Source organism: Phocoena sinus, chromosome 12 (genome assembly GCF_008692025.1).
Source record: "Phocoena sinus isolate mPhoSin1 chromosome 12, mPhoSin1.pri, whole genome shotgun sequence".
Classification (NCBI taxonomy): Eukaryota; Metazoa; Chordata; class Mammalia; order Artiodactyla; family Phocoenidae; genus Phocoena; species Phocoena sinus.
Window position 1 is genome coordinate 19415508 of NC_045774.1, and position 14653 is coordinate 19430160.

Consider the following 14653-nt stretch of genomic DNA (forward strand, 5'->3'; position numbering starts at 1 on the left):
TTGGTCTAGGCAAGGGAAAAGTATTCAGTGTTTTTGCACTGAGCTCTGGGCTCTGAATGGCACCTCTTCCACTAATCAGAAAAACTTTAGAGCCGGCAGGGTCTTTAAAGATCATTATTTTATACCCTCAGTTTAAAGGCTCAGAGAGTGTAAGTGACCTGTTGAAGGTCCGGAGCTCTCCAGACAGCGCTGCAGGATCTTTCCCCAACTTCACTATTGTGGAGGCTGCTTTCTATATGCCATTCTCTTCTTCCTACGACCCTCACAAAAATAATTTCGAGGTTTTTGGAAAGATTACTGGAAAATCTCGGGGCTTATGAGATGTTTTATTCCTTTCCTAACCCCTTTTCCTTGATTCCTATGCGTCCCCAGCCGTCCGCGGAGCCACTGGAAGAGGCAGCGGGCAAGAGCCAGGCTTCTTTTCCGGGAGACACGGATGGTGGCCCCAGCTGACCACTTCCCGCGGCCAAAGGCCCAGGCCTGGATCATCCTCGGGCTCCTGGGCCCCGTGATGCAGCCCAAAAAAGGTACAGCATCGCACGTGTCCCTGCCAGCGTCCGCGCCTCGCGCGTCCAGGCCTCGCGCGCCGCCGCCCAATCGCCGCTGCCGCCTGGCGCTCGGGTCGCGTCCGCCGGTCGCAGGGAGACTGGAGGCCGGGAGCCGCGACGCCCGCCGCCATGCGGTTCCGCTTCGGGGTGGTGGTGCCGCCCGCGGTGGCCGGAGCCGGGCCGGAGCTGCTGGTCGTGGGGTCTCGGCCTGAGCTGGGGCGCTGGGAGCCGCGCGGGGCGGTGCGGCTGAAGCCGGCGGGCACGGCAGCGGGCGCTGGGACGCTGGCGCTGCAGGAACCGGGCCTGTGGCTCGGGGAGGTGGAGCTGGCGGCCGAGGAGGCGGCGCAGGACGGGGCGGAGCCGGGCCGCGTGGATACGTTCTGGTACAAGTTCCTGAAGCGCGAGCCGGGAGGAGAGCTCTCCTGGGAAGGTACTGGGAGCTGCGCCGGCCTGCATCCCGGCCTCGGCCTCGGCCTCGGCCTCGGCCTGGGGCGGGCCCCACAGTCCCCGCCGCGACTTCCCGGGCGCTTTGCCCGGCTCTCGGGCTTCACAAGCTGTCTGAACTCCCCGGACGCCCTGGGCTGACCCTTCTCTGTCCGCCCAGCTGTCGCCCCAGCCGCGCCTCCCGCACCCGACAGGTTCGCTAGATGGAGGCTGGGTTTCTGTCCTCCCGCCCCTTCGGTCTTTGCTCCTCCGACCTCTTTCCCACAAACACAGGACCCGGTTCAGGCCTCGGTCCCCCTCGCCCTCCGCGTCCTCCCTGCGCGGGTCCCCGGACTGCCAGGTCCCCCGCCGCTCCTGGGTTCGCTCCTCAACTCTGCCTTGACGGTTTTTGTGCCCTCATTTTCTTGCCCCGATTCACTAAAGAATGACCCAACCAGTGAAGCTACCCTTTTCGCTAATCCTAAATTGCAACGTACTATCTCTAGTGTATTTTTTTTTCTTCTTTTCGATTTGAGAATGAACTACTGGAAAAACATTGAGCGTTTCTCTTTTTGATTTTTTTTTAAAGTCCCGAATATATGACAGTTGAGATATGCTCTGATTTCTTAAAATATAAAAACAATACATGCTGGCTGTAAAATATCAAAAACAAAAGCAAAAAATGTACAAAGTAAAAACTTGTGTCCTCCACACACCCTGAGTCCACTGCACACCGACCAATATATGACATGTATCTATCTCACACATAAATTGGTTAATATATTATTCTCTATCCTGCTTTTTCTTGCTCTGTAAAGGTTGTGGATACCTTTTAGTGCCAGTCGTATAAATGTATATTTCATTTTTTAAATGGTAACGAAATATTCTGCATCTACCAATGTGCATTTAGGTTGTTTTCTGTCTTCCTCTGTTATAAACAGTAATAGCTTAATTGGAAATCCGTGTATAAAGTTATCTTTGAGCATTTGGGAATGTTCCTGTATGGTAGATTCTGAGAAGTGAAACTGTTAGGTCAAAGCGTGGCCATATTTTACATTCCAGTAAGGACTACCAAATTATTCCCTGAAAACTTTATGCCAGTGTAGAATCCTGCCCGCGATGTGTGAATTTAGACAGTCCTTTCTTTAAATGAAATGTGCAAAGTTGGGGATTGGAGTATGTGTGGCTCAGTAGTTGTCTAAAGTGGATGAAATGTCTCTGTGGAAGTTTATATGACAAAAATGGGCCACTTAGCCCATAATGATGTGGAATCAAAGAATCTGCAAAGAGCATGAGTGTTCTGTAATATGTTTATATATATATATATTTTCCTTGTTCCTCTTTTTGTACCCCACTGAGTTTCATGGTCTGGTGACATTTATTGTCCTTTTGTATTATGATGCCGGAACTGAAAGGTACTCTCATCAATTGTGCCCTTCTTTACAGGATATTACTATTATTAATAGTATCATATAATTATTTTTCATAATAAAGTAATATCTGATCATTTTAATAAAAATTAGGATGGTAAAAAAGAAAGATTCTTCCCTTTCCCCAGTCTGTCTCCTTTTCTATTTTTAGTTTTTCTGCTATTCCTCCCAAAGTTCTGAATAATTTGCTTATATTGCTATTTCTTAATATAGCAACTTGAATTTTTCTGTTTTTAGATTTTCTGAGTTACCATACAAGTTATATATTACATTTAAATTAAAATTAGACAATATCTATTGACAGCTGCTGTATACCCATTAAATTAACCATCATACTTGCTGTGAAATATGAGGAATTTAGCTCAAGTTCATTATCTCTCTCCTCCCTGCTGGTTTTTATATTATTATTTTATACTGCATATATGTAGTTTATTGTTGACTTTCTATTATATAGAAATTTCTGTATTATGCTTCTGTTACATAGAAAGTTACTCCTATGTAAAAGGATAAGAAAAATAACTCACCTACACATTCCTCCCCTTCTCCTTACTTTGGTTAATCATCATTTCTACATTAAGTTCTATTAATATATGATTTGTATTCTGTTTTATAATTGTTGCTGTGCCTTCTTGTTTTAGGTGGATAGGTTGATTCTAAGAACTGTAAGTTAACAAAGAGCATCACGAGGCGCAGCATAGCCTATTTTGTTTGTTTGTTTGTTTTTTTGCGGTACGCGGGCCTCTCACTGCTGCGGCCTCTCCAGTTGCGGAGCACAGGCTCCGGACACGCAGGCTCAGTGGCCATGGCTCACGGGCCCAGCCGCTCCGCGGCATGTGGGATCTTCCTGGACCGGGGCACGAACCCGCGTCCCCTGCATCGGCAGGCGGACTCTCAACCACTGCGCCAGGGAAGCCCGCATAGCCTATTTTTAAGAGCAAGGATTCTAGAGCCAGAATGGCTTCACCAACCAGTGTGTGACCTTGGGCAAGTCACTTTACTGGGCTGTTGTTGAAAGGACTAAACTGGCTAATAAATCTAAAGAGCTTAGAATAAGACATATATTAAGTGTTAAATAAGTGTTTGTTATTGTTACTATTATGATTAGGAAATAATTAGTGTGGAACTAAGTAGTTCAGTTGCACTCATTAAAAGTTTGGAAATATAATTCTGTGACATGAAACCTGTGTACCAGGAGGAAAAGCTCTCTTCTCTCACACTGTAAATCATGCTCAGATTTTTATTTAAAGTGATACCAGAGTTCATTTTACTTTATATTTGGGTGGCCATGCTCTACACCTTGTTTCAAACTTTCTAGTTACTTTTTAAAAACAGAAACAGCATGTTGATCGTCAAAATTTCCTAGCTTAAATGCAGTATTGGATGAATGCAAATTCCCCACTTTTTGAAAACATCCTTTTCCTTGAAGAATTAGGATTTTTGTTCCAATTTTCACTAATATATAGCTTTCTGAGCACAGCTATCTGAGACTTTTATTTTTGTTGTTTTTAATTGAACTCTGATGTGTGTTGCATTGTTAAGGATTCCAAATCTTCCACTTTCTTGAATGTCTTAATCATTTCATTGGATTGTATCCTCAAATAATTTTTTTTTATACTTTTATTTTTCACATACACACCCTGTATTTTATTTTTACAAGCGATAAATAAACTGACATCAAGCATTGTAAATGGATGCCCACAACAGAAGCAACAATGATTGCAATTACCAAACACGAAACACACTCACACTATGTCATAATATTGACATTCAGTCCAGGAATCCTCCACTGTAACAGCTCCTTTACTTTGCAGTGAAAATTGATTTGTATATTTTTTGCCTCTGAGTCTTTGTGGGATTTTTTTTTTATTCAAGCAGAAAGTCACAAAAATTATAATCATCCTCATCAGTTCACTCAGTCCCATGTAATTAATTTTTATTTCATCTTGATCTTTTGTTAGCACTTTTATAAATTCATCAGTTTTCCATTAGAGTTCTGAAAATCCTTATTCATTCAGTTCAGCAGTATAGTCAGTTACCAGAAACCTGTACTTGTCAGAGTCTTTTCCATGAATTCCTTGAAGATGAAACCCTTTTATAGGAATATATTTGCAAAAGCATCAGAGTACACCCAGAACTGTCTGCAAATGACAAAAGACTTCAAAATGACTGTGGTTAAAGATTTGATGAAAGTTCATAATAATGCAATTGACAAGGAAATTTAGTTATTTCTGAGATACATATTTTAAAATAATAACTAGAATAATGATATAACATTATACCAGAACATATAAGATTTTTAGAAATTTCATGTAATGTCTGAAACATTTATATTAACATATTTCCATACAAATAACCCAAAGAAAATTTAGTATTAGTTGTTTTTGTTTGTTTGTTTTTTTATACTGCAGGTTCTTATTAGTCATCAATTTTATACACATCAGTGTATACATGTCAATCCCAATCGCCCAATTCAGCACACCACCATCCCCACCCCACCGCGGTTTTCCCCCCTTGGTGTCCATATGTTTGTTCTCTATATCTGTGTCTCAACTTCTGCCCTGCAAACCAGTTCATCTGTACCATTGTTCTAGGTTCCACATACATGCGTTAATGTATGATATTTGTTTTTCTCTTTCTGACTTACTTCACTCTGTATGACAGTCTCTAGATCCATCCACGTCTCAACAAATGACTCAATTTCATTCCTTTTTATGGCTGAGTAATATTCCATTGTATGTATGTACAGCAACTTGTTCATTCGTCTGCCAATGGGCATTTAGGTTGCTTCCATGACCTGGCTATTGTAAATAGTGCTGCAGTGAACATTGGCGTGCATGTGTCTTTTTGAATTATGGTTTTCTCTGGGTATATGCCCAGTAGTGGGATTGCTGGATCATATGGTAATTCTAGTTTTAGTTTTTTAAGGAACCCCCATACTGTTCTCCATAGTGGCTGCATCAATTTACAGTCCCACCAGCAGTGCAAGAGGGTTCCCTTTTCTCCACACCCTCTCCAGCATTTGTTGTTTGTAGATTTTCTGATGATGCCCATTCTAACTGATGTGAGCTGATACCTCATTGTAGTTTTGATTTGCATTTCTCTAATAATTAGTTATGTTGAACAGCTTTTCATGTGCTTCTTGGCCATCTGTATGTCTTCTTTGGAGAAATGTCTATTTAGGTCTTCTGCCCAGTTTTGGATTGGGTTGTTTGTTTCTTTAATATTGAGCTGCGGGCTTCCCTGGTGGCGCAGTGGTTGAGAGTCCGCCTGCCGATGCAGGGGACACGGGTTCGTGCCCCAGTCCGGGAGGATCCCATATGCCGTGGAGCGGCTGGGTCCGTGAGCCGTGGCCGCTGAGCCTGAGCGTCTGGAGCCTGTGCTCTGCAATGGGAGAGGCCACAGCAGTGAGAGGCCTGTGTACCGCAAAAAATAAAAATAAATAAATAAATATTGAGCTGCATGAGCTGTTTATATATTTTTGAGATTAATCCTTTGTCATTTGCAAATATTTTCTCCCATTCTGAGGGTTGTATTTTGGTCTCATTTATGGTTTCCTTTGCTGTGAAAAGGCTTTGAAGTTTCATTAGGTCCCATTTGTTTATTTTTGTTTTTACTTCTATTACTCTAGGAGGTGGATCAAAAAAGATCTTGCTGTGATTTATGTCAAAGAGTGTTCTTCCTGTGTTTTCCTCTAAGAGTTTTATAGTGTCCGGTCTTACATTTAGGTCTCAAATCCATTTTGAGTTTATTTTTGTGTATGGTGTTAGGGAGTGTTCTAATTTCATTCTTTTACATGTAGCTGTCCAGTTTTCCCAGCACCACTTATTAAAGAAACTGTCTTTTCTCCGTTGTATATCTTTGCCTCCTTTGTTATAGATTAGTTGATCATAGGTGCGTGGGTTTATCTCTGGGCTTTCTATCTTGTTCCATTGATCTATGTTTCTGTTTTTGTGCCAGTACCATATTGTCTTGCTTACTGTAGCTTTGTAGTATAGTCTGAAGTCAGGGAGTCTGATTCCTCCAGCTCCATATTTTTCCCTCAAGACTGCTTTGGCTATTCGGGGTCTTTTGTGTCTCCATACAAATTTTAAGATGATGTTTTCTAGTTCCTTAAAAACTGCCATTGGTAACTTGTTAGGGATTGAATTGCATCTGTAGATTGCTTTGGGTAGTATAGTCATTTTCACAATATTGATTCTTCCAATCCAAGAACATGGTATATCTCTCCGTCTGTTGGTATCATCTTTAATTTCTTTCATCAGTGTCTTATAGTTTTCTGCATACAGGTCTTTTGTCTCCCTAGGTAGGTTTATTCCTAGGTATTTTATTCTTTTTGTTGCAGTGGTAAATGGGAGTGTTTCCAGAATTTCTCTTTCAGATTTTTCATTATTAGTGTATAGGAATGCAAGAGATTCTGTGCATTAATTTTGTATCCTGCTACTTTACCAAATTTATTGATTAGCTCTAGTACTTTTCTGGTAGAGTCTTTAGGATTCTCTACGTATAGTATCATGTCATCTGCAAACAGTGACAGTTTTACTTCTTTTCCAATTTGTATTCCTTTTGTTTCTTTTTCTTCTCTTACAGCCGTGGCTAGGACTTCCAAAACTATGCTGAATAATTTTGGTGAGAGTGGACATCCTTGTCTCGTTCCTGATCTTAGAGGAAATGTTTTCAGTTTTTCACCACTGAGAATGATGTTTGCTGTGGGTTTGTCGTATATGGCCTTTATTATCTTGAGGTAGGTTCCCTCTATGCCCACTTTCTGGAGAGTTTTTATCATAAATGGGCATTGAATTTTGTGAAAAGCTTTGCTGCATCTATTGAGATGATCATATGGTTTTTCTTCTTCAGTTTATTAATATGGTGTATCATATTGATTGATTTGCATTTATTGAATTTGCATATATTGCATCCCTGGGATAAATCCCACTTGATCATGGTGTATGATCCTTTTAATGTGTTGTTGGATTCTGCTTGCTAGTATTTTGTTGAGGATTTTTGCATCTATATTCATCAGTGATATTGGTCTGTAATTTTCTTTTTTTGTAGAAAAAAAGAAAATTTCTTTTTGTCTTTATTTTTTTGTAGAAAAAAGAAAATTTCTTTTTCTTTATCTGGTTTTGATATCAGGGTGATGGTGGCCTTGTAGAATGAGTTTGAGAGTGTTCCTTCCTCTGCAATTTTTTGGAAGAGTTTGAGAAGGATGGATGTTAGCTCTTCTCTAAATGTTTGGTAGAATTCACCTGTGAAGCCATCTGGTCCTGGACTTTTTTTGTTGGAAGATTTTTTTTTTTTTTTTTTTTTGGCAGTACGCGGGCCTGTCACTGCTGTGGCCTCTCCTGTTGCGGAGCACAGGCTCCGGACGCGCAGGCTCAGTGGCCATGGGTCACAGGCCCAGCCACTCCACAGCATGTGGGATCTTCCCGGGCCAAGGCACGAACCTGCGTCCCCTGCATCAGCAGGCAGACTCTCAACCACTGCGCCACCAGGGAAGCCCTTGTTGGAAGATTTTTAATCACAGTTGCAATTTCATTACTTGTAATTGGTCTGTTCATATTTTCTGTTTCTTCCTGGTTCAGTATTGGAAGGTTATACCTTTCTATGAATGTGTCCATTTCTTCCAGGTTGTCCATTTTATTGGCATAGAGTTGCTTGTAGTAATCTCTCATGATCCTTTATATTTCTGCTATGTCAGTTGTTACTTGTCCTTTTTCATTTCTAATTTTATTGATTTGAGTCCTCTCCCTCTTTTTCTTGATGAGTCTGGCTAATGGTTTATCAATTTTGTTTATCTTCTCAGAGAACAAGCTTTCAGTTTTATTGATCTTTGCTATTGTTTTCTTTGTTTCTATTTCATTTATTTCTGCTCTGATCTTTATGATTTCTTTCCTTCTGAGAACTTTGGGTTTTGTTTGTTCTTCTTTCTCTAGTTCCTTTAGGTGTAAGTTTAGATTGTTTACTTGAGAAAAGATGCTTGATACGATTTCAATTTTCTTAAATTTATTAAGGCTTGATTTGTGACCCAAGATATGATCTACCCTGGTGAATGTTCCATGAGCACTTGGGAAGAAAGTGTATTCTGTTGTTTTTGGATGGAATGTCCTATAAATATCAATTAAGTCCATCTTGTTTAATGTATCATTTACAGCTTGTGTTTCTTTATTTATTTTCATTTTTGATGATCTGTCCATTGGTGAAAGTGGGGTGTTAAAGTCCCCTACTATGATTGTGTTACTGGCAATTTCCCCTTTTATGGCTGTTAGCATTTGCCTTATGTATTGAGGTGCTCCTATGTTGGGTGTATAATATTTACAATTGTTATATCTTCTTCTTGGATTGATCCCTTGTTCCTTATTTAGTGTCCTTCTTTGCCTCTTGTAATAGTCTTTATTTTAAAATCTGTTTTGTCTGATATGAGAATTGCTACTCCAGCTTTCTTTTGATTTCCATTTGCATGAGAAAGTTTTTTCCATCCCCTTACTTTCAGTCTGTACGTGCCCCTAGGTCTGAAGTGGGTCTCTTGTAGATAGCATATATCTGGGTCTTGTTTTTGTATCCATTCAGCCAGTCTATTTCTTTTGGTGGGAGCATTTAACCCATTTACACTTAAGGTAATTATCGATATGTATGTTCCTATTACCATTTTCTTAATTGTTTTCCATTTGTTATTGTAGGTCTTTCCCTTCTCTTGTGTCCTGCCTAGAGAAGTTCCTTTAGCATTTGTTGTAAAGCTGGTTTGGTGGTGCTGAATTCTCTTAGCTTTTGTTTGTCTGTAAAGCTTTTAATTTCTCCTCCAAAACTGAATGAGATCCTTGCTGGGTAGAGTAATCTTGATTGTAGGTTTTTCCCTTCCTTCACTTTAAATATGTCCTGCCACTCCCTTCTGGCTTGCAGAGTTTTTGCTGAAAGGTCAGCTCTTAACCTTATGGGGATTCCCTTGTATATTTTTTGTTGTTTTTCTCTTGCTGCTTTTAATATTTTTTCTTTGTATTTAATTTTTGATAGTTGTTTTAATGTGTTGTGACATATTTCTCCTTTGATTTATCCTCTATGGGACTCTCTGTGCTTCCTGGCCTTGATTATCTTTTCCCATATTAGGGAAGTTTTGAACTATAATCTCTTCAGATATTTTCTCAGTCCCTTTCTTTTTCTCTTCTTCTTCTGGGACCCCTATAATTCAAACGTTGGTGTGCTTAATGTTGTCCCAGAGGTCTCTGAGACTGTCCTCAATTCTTTTCATTCTTTTTTCTTTATTCTGCTCTGTGGTAGTTATTTCCACTATTTTATGTTCCAGGTCACTTATCCGTTTTTCTGCCTCAGTTATTCTGCTATTGATTCGTTCTAGAGAATTTTTAATTTCATTTATTGTGTTGTTCATCATTGTTTGTTTACTCTTTAGTTCTTCTAGGTCCTTTTTAAACGTTTCTTGTATTTTCTTTATTCTATTTCCAAGCTGTTGGATCATCTTTATTATCATTACTCTGAATTCTTTTTCAGGTAAACTGCCTCTTTCCTTTTCATTTGTTTGTTGTGATGGGTTTTTACCTTGCTTCTTAATCTGCTGTGTGTTTCTCTGTCTTCTCATTTTGCTTCACTTACTGTGTTTGGGGTCTCCTTTTTGCAGGCCGCAGGTTCGTAGTTCCTGTTGTTTTTGGTTTCTGCCCCCAATGGCTAAGGTTGCGTTGTGTAGGCTTCCTGGTGGAGGGGACTGGTGCCTGTGTTCTGGTGGATGATGCTGGATCTTGTCTTTCTGATGGGCAGGACCATGTCCGGTGGTGTGTTTTGGGGTGCCTATGACCTTACTATGATTTTAGGCAGCCTCTCTGCTAATGGGTGGGGTTGTGTTCTTGTCTTGCTAATTGTTTGGCATAGGGTGTCCAGCACTGTAGCTTGCTCGTCGTTGAGTGGAGCTGGGTCTTAGCATTGAGATGGAGATCTCTGGGAGAGCTTTCGGCATTCGATATTATGTGGAGCCTGGAGGTCTCTGGTGGACCAGTGTCCTGAACTCGGCTCTTCCACCTCTGAGGCACAGGCCTGGGACACCCAGCCATAGAACCAAGACCCTGTTGACCACATGGCTCAGAAGATAAGGGAGAAAAGAAGAAAGAAAGAAAGAAAGAAAGAGTAAATAAATAAAATAAAGTTATTAAAAGAAAAAAAATTTTAAATTATTTTAAAAATATTAAGAAGTAATAAAAAAGAATAAAAAAGAAAGAAAGAACAACAAAACCAAAAAACATATCCACCAGTGATAACAAGTGCTGAAAAGTATACTAAAAAAAAAGCAACAACAAAAAAACAGACAGAACCCTAGGACAAATGGTAAAAGCAAAGGTATACAGACAAAATCACACAAAGAAGTATACACATACACACTCACAAAAAAGCAAAAAAGGAAAAAATATATATAAAAAAAAAGGAAGAGAGCAACCAAATCAATAAACAAATCTACCAATGGTAATAAATTCTGCATGCTAAACTATGATAAACATAAAATCAGAAACAAATTAGATGCAGAAAGCAAGGTTAAGTCTACAGTTGCTCCCAAAGTCCACCGCCTCAGTTTTGGGATGATTCTTTGTCTATTCAGGTATTCCACAGATGCAGGGTACATCAAGTTGATTGTGGAGCTTTAATCTGCTGCTCCTGAGGCTGCTGGGAGAGATTTCCCTTTCTCTTCTTTGTTTGCACAGCTCCTGGGGTTCAGCTTTGGATTTGGCCCCGCCTCTGCATGTAGGTCACCTGAGGGCATCTGTTCTTTGCTCAGACAGGACAGGGTTAAAGTAGCAGCTGATTAGGGGGCTCTGGCTCACTCAGGCTGGGGGGAGGGAGGGGTATGGAATGCGGGGCTTCCCCCTCTCCCCATCTCCACCAGTGAAGCGGCTTCCTAGTGTGTGGAAAGTTTTCCTCCTGCACGGCTCCCTCCCAGAGGTGCAGGTCCCATCCCTATTCTTTTGTCTCTGGTTTTTCTTTATTCTTTTGCCCTTCCCAGGTACTTGGGGAATTTTTTTGCCTTTTGGGAAGTCTGAGGTCTTCTTCCAACGTTCAATAGGTGTTCTGTAGGAGTTGTTCCACATACAGATATATTTCTGATGTATTTGTGGGGAGGAAGGTGATCACCACGTCTTACTCCTCTGCCATCTTGAACGTCTCCCCTCAAATAATTTTGAAGAAACAGTAAGTGGGTGATAAAATATCTGAGTATTTATTTATTTATTTATTTATTTTGCTGTATGCGGGCCTCTCACTGTTGTGACCTCTTCCGTTGCGGAGCACAGGCTCCAGACGTGCAGGCTCAGCGGCCATGGCTCACGGACCCAGCCGCTCCACGGCATGTGGGATCTTCCCGGACCGGGGCACGAACCCGTGTCCCCTGCATCAGCAGGCGGACTCTCAACCACTGTGCCACCAGGGAAGCCCTCTGAGTCTTCAAATGCCTGAAAAGGTCTTTCTTTTGATTTCACACTTGATTAGTCATCTGGTATTCCAGTCTCAAAATAATTTTCCCTTTGACGGAACTGCCACAGTACCTTTTAGCACCTGTTGTAGCTGATATTTCTGATGTCAAACTAAGCCCATTTCTTTGTAGCCACTTTTTTCCCCTCTTTTGAAGCTTTAACACTTCTCCTTGCACTATTTTACCAGGAGGTATCTGAGTTTGTTGTTGTTCTTATGACTTGACAATTGGTTGGTTGTGTTTTGATTCCAGGAATTGTTTTTTTCAACTCATGGAAATTTTCTATTATTCCTTTATTTCCTCCTCTCTGTTTTCTCTCTTCTTTTGTCTGAAATGTCTGTTGGCCATATATTGTACCTTCTGCTTTTATGTGAGTATCTCTTAACTTTTCTCCTGTATTTTCCATCTTTTGTTTGAATAGATTTCCCTGGCTGTGTTTCCAGATCACTGTTTGGTTTTTAACACTAACCATTCCATCATTTACTCTCTACACTATATTTTTGAAATTTTTGGCAATTGTATTTTTAACCTCCCACCTTTTTTTCTGTTATTCTCTGATTACTTTTTTTCCAGAGCTGATTGTTTTTCTTGTATGGATAATTTACACTTGAATCTTTCTGAGGACATCAAATAGAATTGATTAAAAGTTGTTTTTGTCTTACATTAACTTTTTTTCCCTCACTGTAGTCAATTTTTTTTTTAATGCTAAGGGTTTTCCTCAAGTATCTGGTAATCCCTAGGTGACCATTCATTTTTATGAATAAAGGTTATGTTGATTTGTATAGGCAGCTGTGCTGGTTCCCTGTTGAAGTTGCTTATGTTTATCCAAAATCTTCTCTAAATGGGTGGACACTCATGGGCTACCATGTAATCTGGCAGATTTTGTGGAGGGGAAGGTTTCTTCACTTAGGGTTAATGGTTGAGGATCTAGCAGGCTCCAGGTCCTTATCATTAGCAAAGTAAAGAAACAGAACAAACAAAAACTTGACTATAGGAAGAGATATTTCAGTCTGTTTTATTCCTGAATGGTGTTGCCTTTTTCTCTCATCTTCAGGTATGTCATTGGGTCCATAGATGTCTCAAGATCTGTTCTGTTCAGATATCTAGCCCCTATACCCACACTAGGGCCCTTTCCAGGAAAGCCATTCTCTACTGTGTTTACAGCACACTTATTTCATGTTAGGGGTAAGGTGGGGTGGAAGGAGGCAGGTGGGAAACCTTTCCTTCAACTCCTTTCCAGGTTGGCATCTCTCTATTTATTACGTCTCCTCTTATAAGTCTTCCCTAACTACCTTCTTATTCTTTCTCACAGCACCTGTTTCTTTCCTTATATCTCTTATTATAGTTTAAAATTGCATTAGTTATTTTGGCTTGGACTCTGATTGCAAGTAATAGAAACTGAGTATGAACATGCCTATAAAAGAAATATTATTAACTCATATAACCAAATTAAAGACGCATGGGGTCCAACCTCTTTCCTCACCTGCCCTCTAGTTTTCTGTCTCTTCCCTGTGCATTTGCCTTACTCAGGAACTTCATTTTCTGAAGCTAACTGACTCTGTCAAGCTGGATTCTCCACACAGAGCTCCGGGCTTACATACTTAGAACCAGAGAAGAAAAATATAATCTTCCCTGCCAGCTCTAGTTAGAAAAATCTGGGAGAAAGACTGAAATTCACCTTGTTGGAACCAATCACTCTTGCCAAGGAAGTGGGAGTACAGTGATGAGCATTTCCAACAACAAACACTTCCTGGAGTTGGGAGGAGGAACTGCCCCCCACCCCACCGCCGCCCCAGAAAGCATGTACTGTTTCAGAGGCAGATTGGAATGCAGTGGGCCACAGGTTAACAGAAAACACAACAAGCCCTTGCTTTAAAAAATAAGGGTTTGTTTTTCTGCTGTAAAAAGTTCATTGGTGGGTGGCAGTGGAAATGGGCCATAGCTCATGGATGTCAGGTGAGGTGTTATTGCATTTTCTTGGCTTTTCCCTCAAGGCAGCAGCTGCTGCTCTAATCATCACATATGCATTCAGTGGAACATGGGAGGAGTGGGAAGGATGGAAATGTCAGCCGTGGGTATCCCCATTTATCTAGAAAACATTAACTTTGCCAGGATTCTCCCCACCCCTCAACATACATACAGGTATACCTTGTTTTATTGTACTTCACTTTATTGAGCTTTGCAGATATTACAATTTTTTTTCTTAAATTGAAGGTTTGTGGCAACCTTGTGTTGAGTAAGTCTTTAGGTGCCATTTTTCAACAGCATTTGCTCACTTCATGTCTCTGTGTCACACTTTGGTAATTCTTGCAATATTTCAAACTTTTTCATTATCATTATATTTTTCCTGGTGACCTGTAGTCAGTGATCTTTGATATTACTATTGTTATTGTTTTAGGGTGCCACTGACGGTGCCCATATAAGACAGCAAACTTAATGCTTAATGGATAAATGTTTGTGTTCTGTTCCACTGACCTGGCCATCCTCCCCTACCTTAACCCTCTCAGGCCTCCCTATTCCTTGGGACACAGCAGTATTGAAATTAAGCCAGTTACTAACCCTACAATGGCCTGGAAGTGTTCCCATAAAAGGAAGAGACACATTTCTCATTTTAAATCAAAAGCTAGAAATGATTTAACTTAATGAGGAGACCATGTTGAAAGCCAAGACAGGTGAAAAGCTAGGCCTCTTGCATCAGTTAGTCAGGTTGTGAATGCAAAGGAAAAGTTCTTGAAGGAAATGAAAAATGCTACTCCAGTGAACACATGCATTATAAGATAGTGAAAGAGCCT

The 14653-nt window shown here is 40.6% G+C and overlaps 1 protein-coding gene across 4 annotated transcripts in view; it reads left to right on the forward strand.

Moving 5' to 3' along the window:
* Nucleotides 1-14653, forward strand: part of EPM2A (EPM2A glucan phosphatase, laforin) — a 157103-nt gene that overhangs the window by 54541 nt on the left and 87909 nt on the right. The window contains exon 2 of one of the 4 annotated variants that reach the window (XM_032650945.1): nt 373-527. In XM_032650945.1, coding sequence (XP_032506836.1) covers nt 437-527 — 91 coding nt within the window. In that variant the 5' untranslated portion in view covers nt 373-436. Of the gene's footprint in view, nt 1-209; nt 528-677; nt 979-1060; nt 1187-14653 lie in introns of those variants that run through there. The other 3 variants (XM_032650946.1, XM_032650943.1, XM_032650947.1) reach the window with 3 other exon arrangements.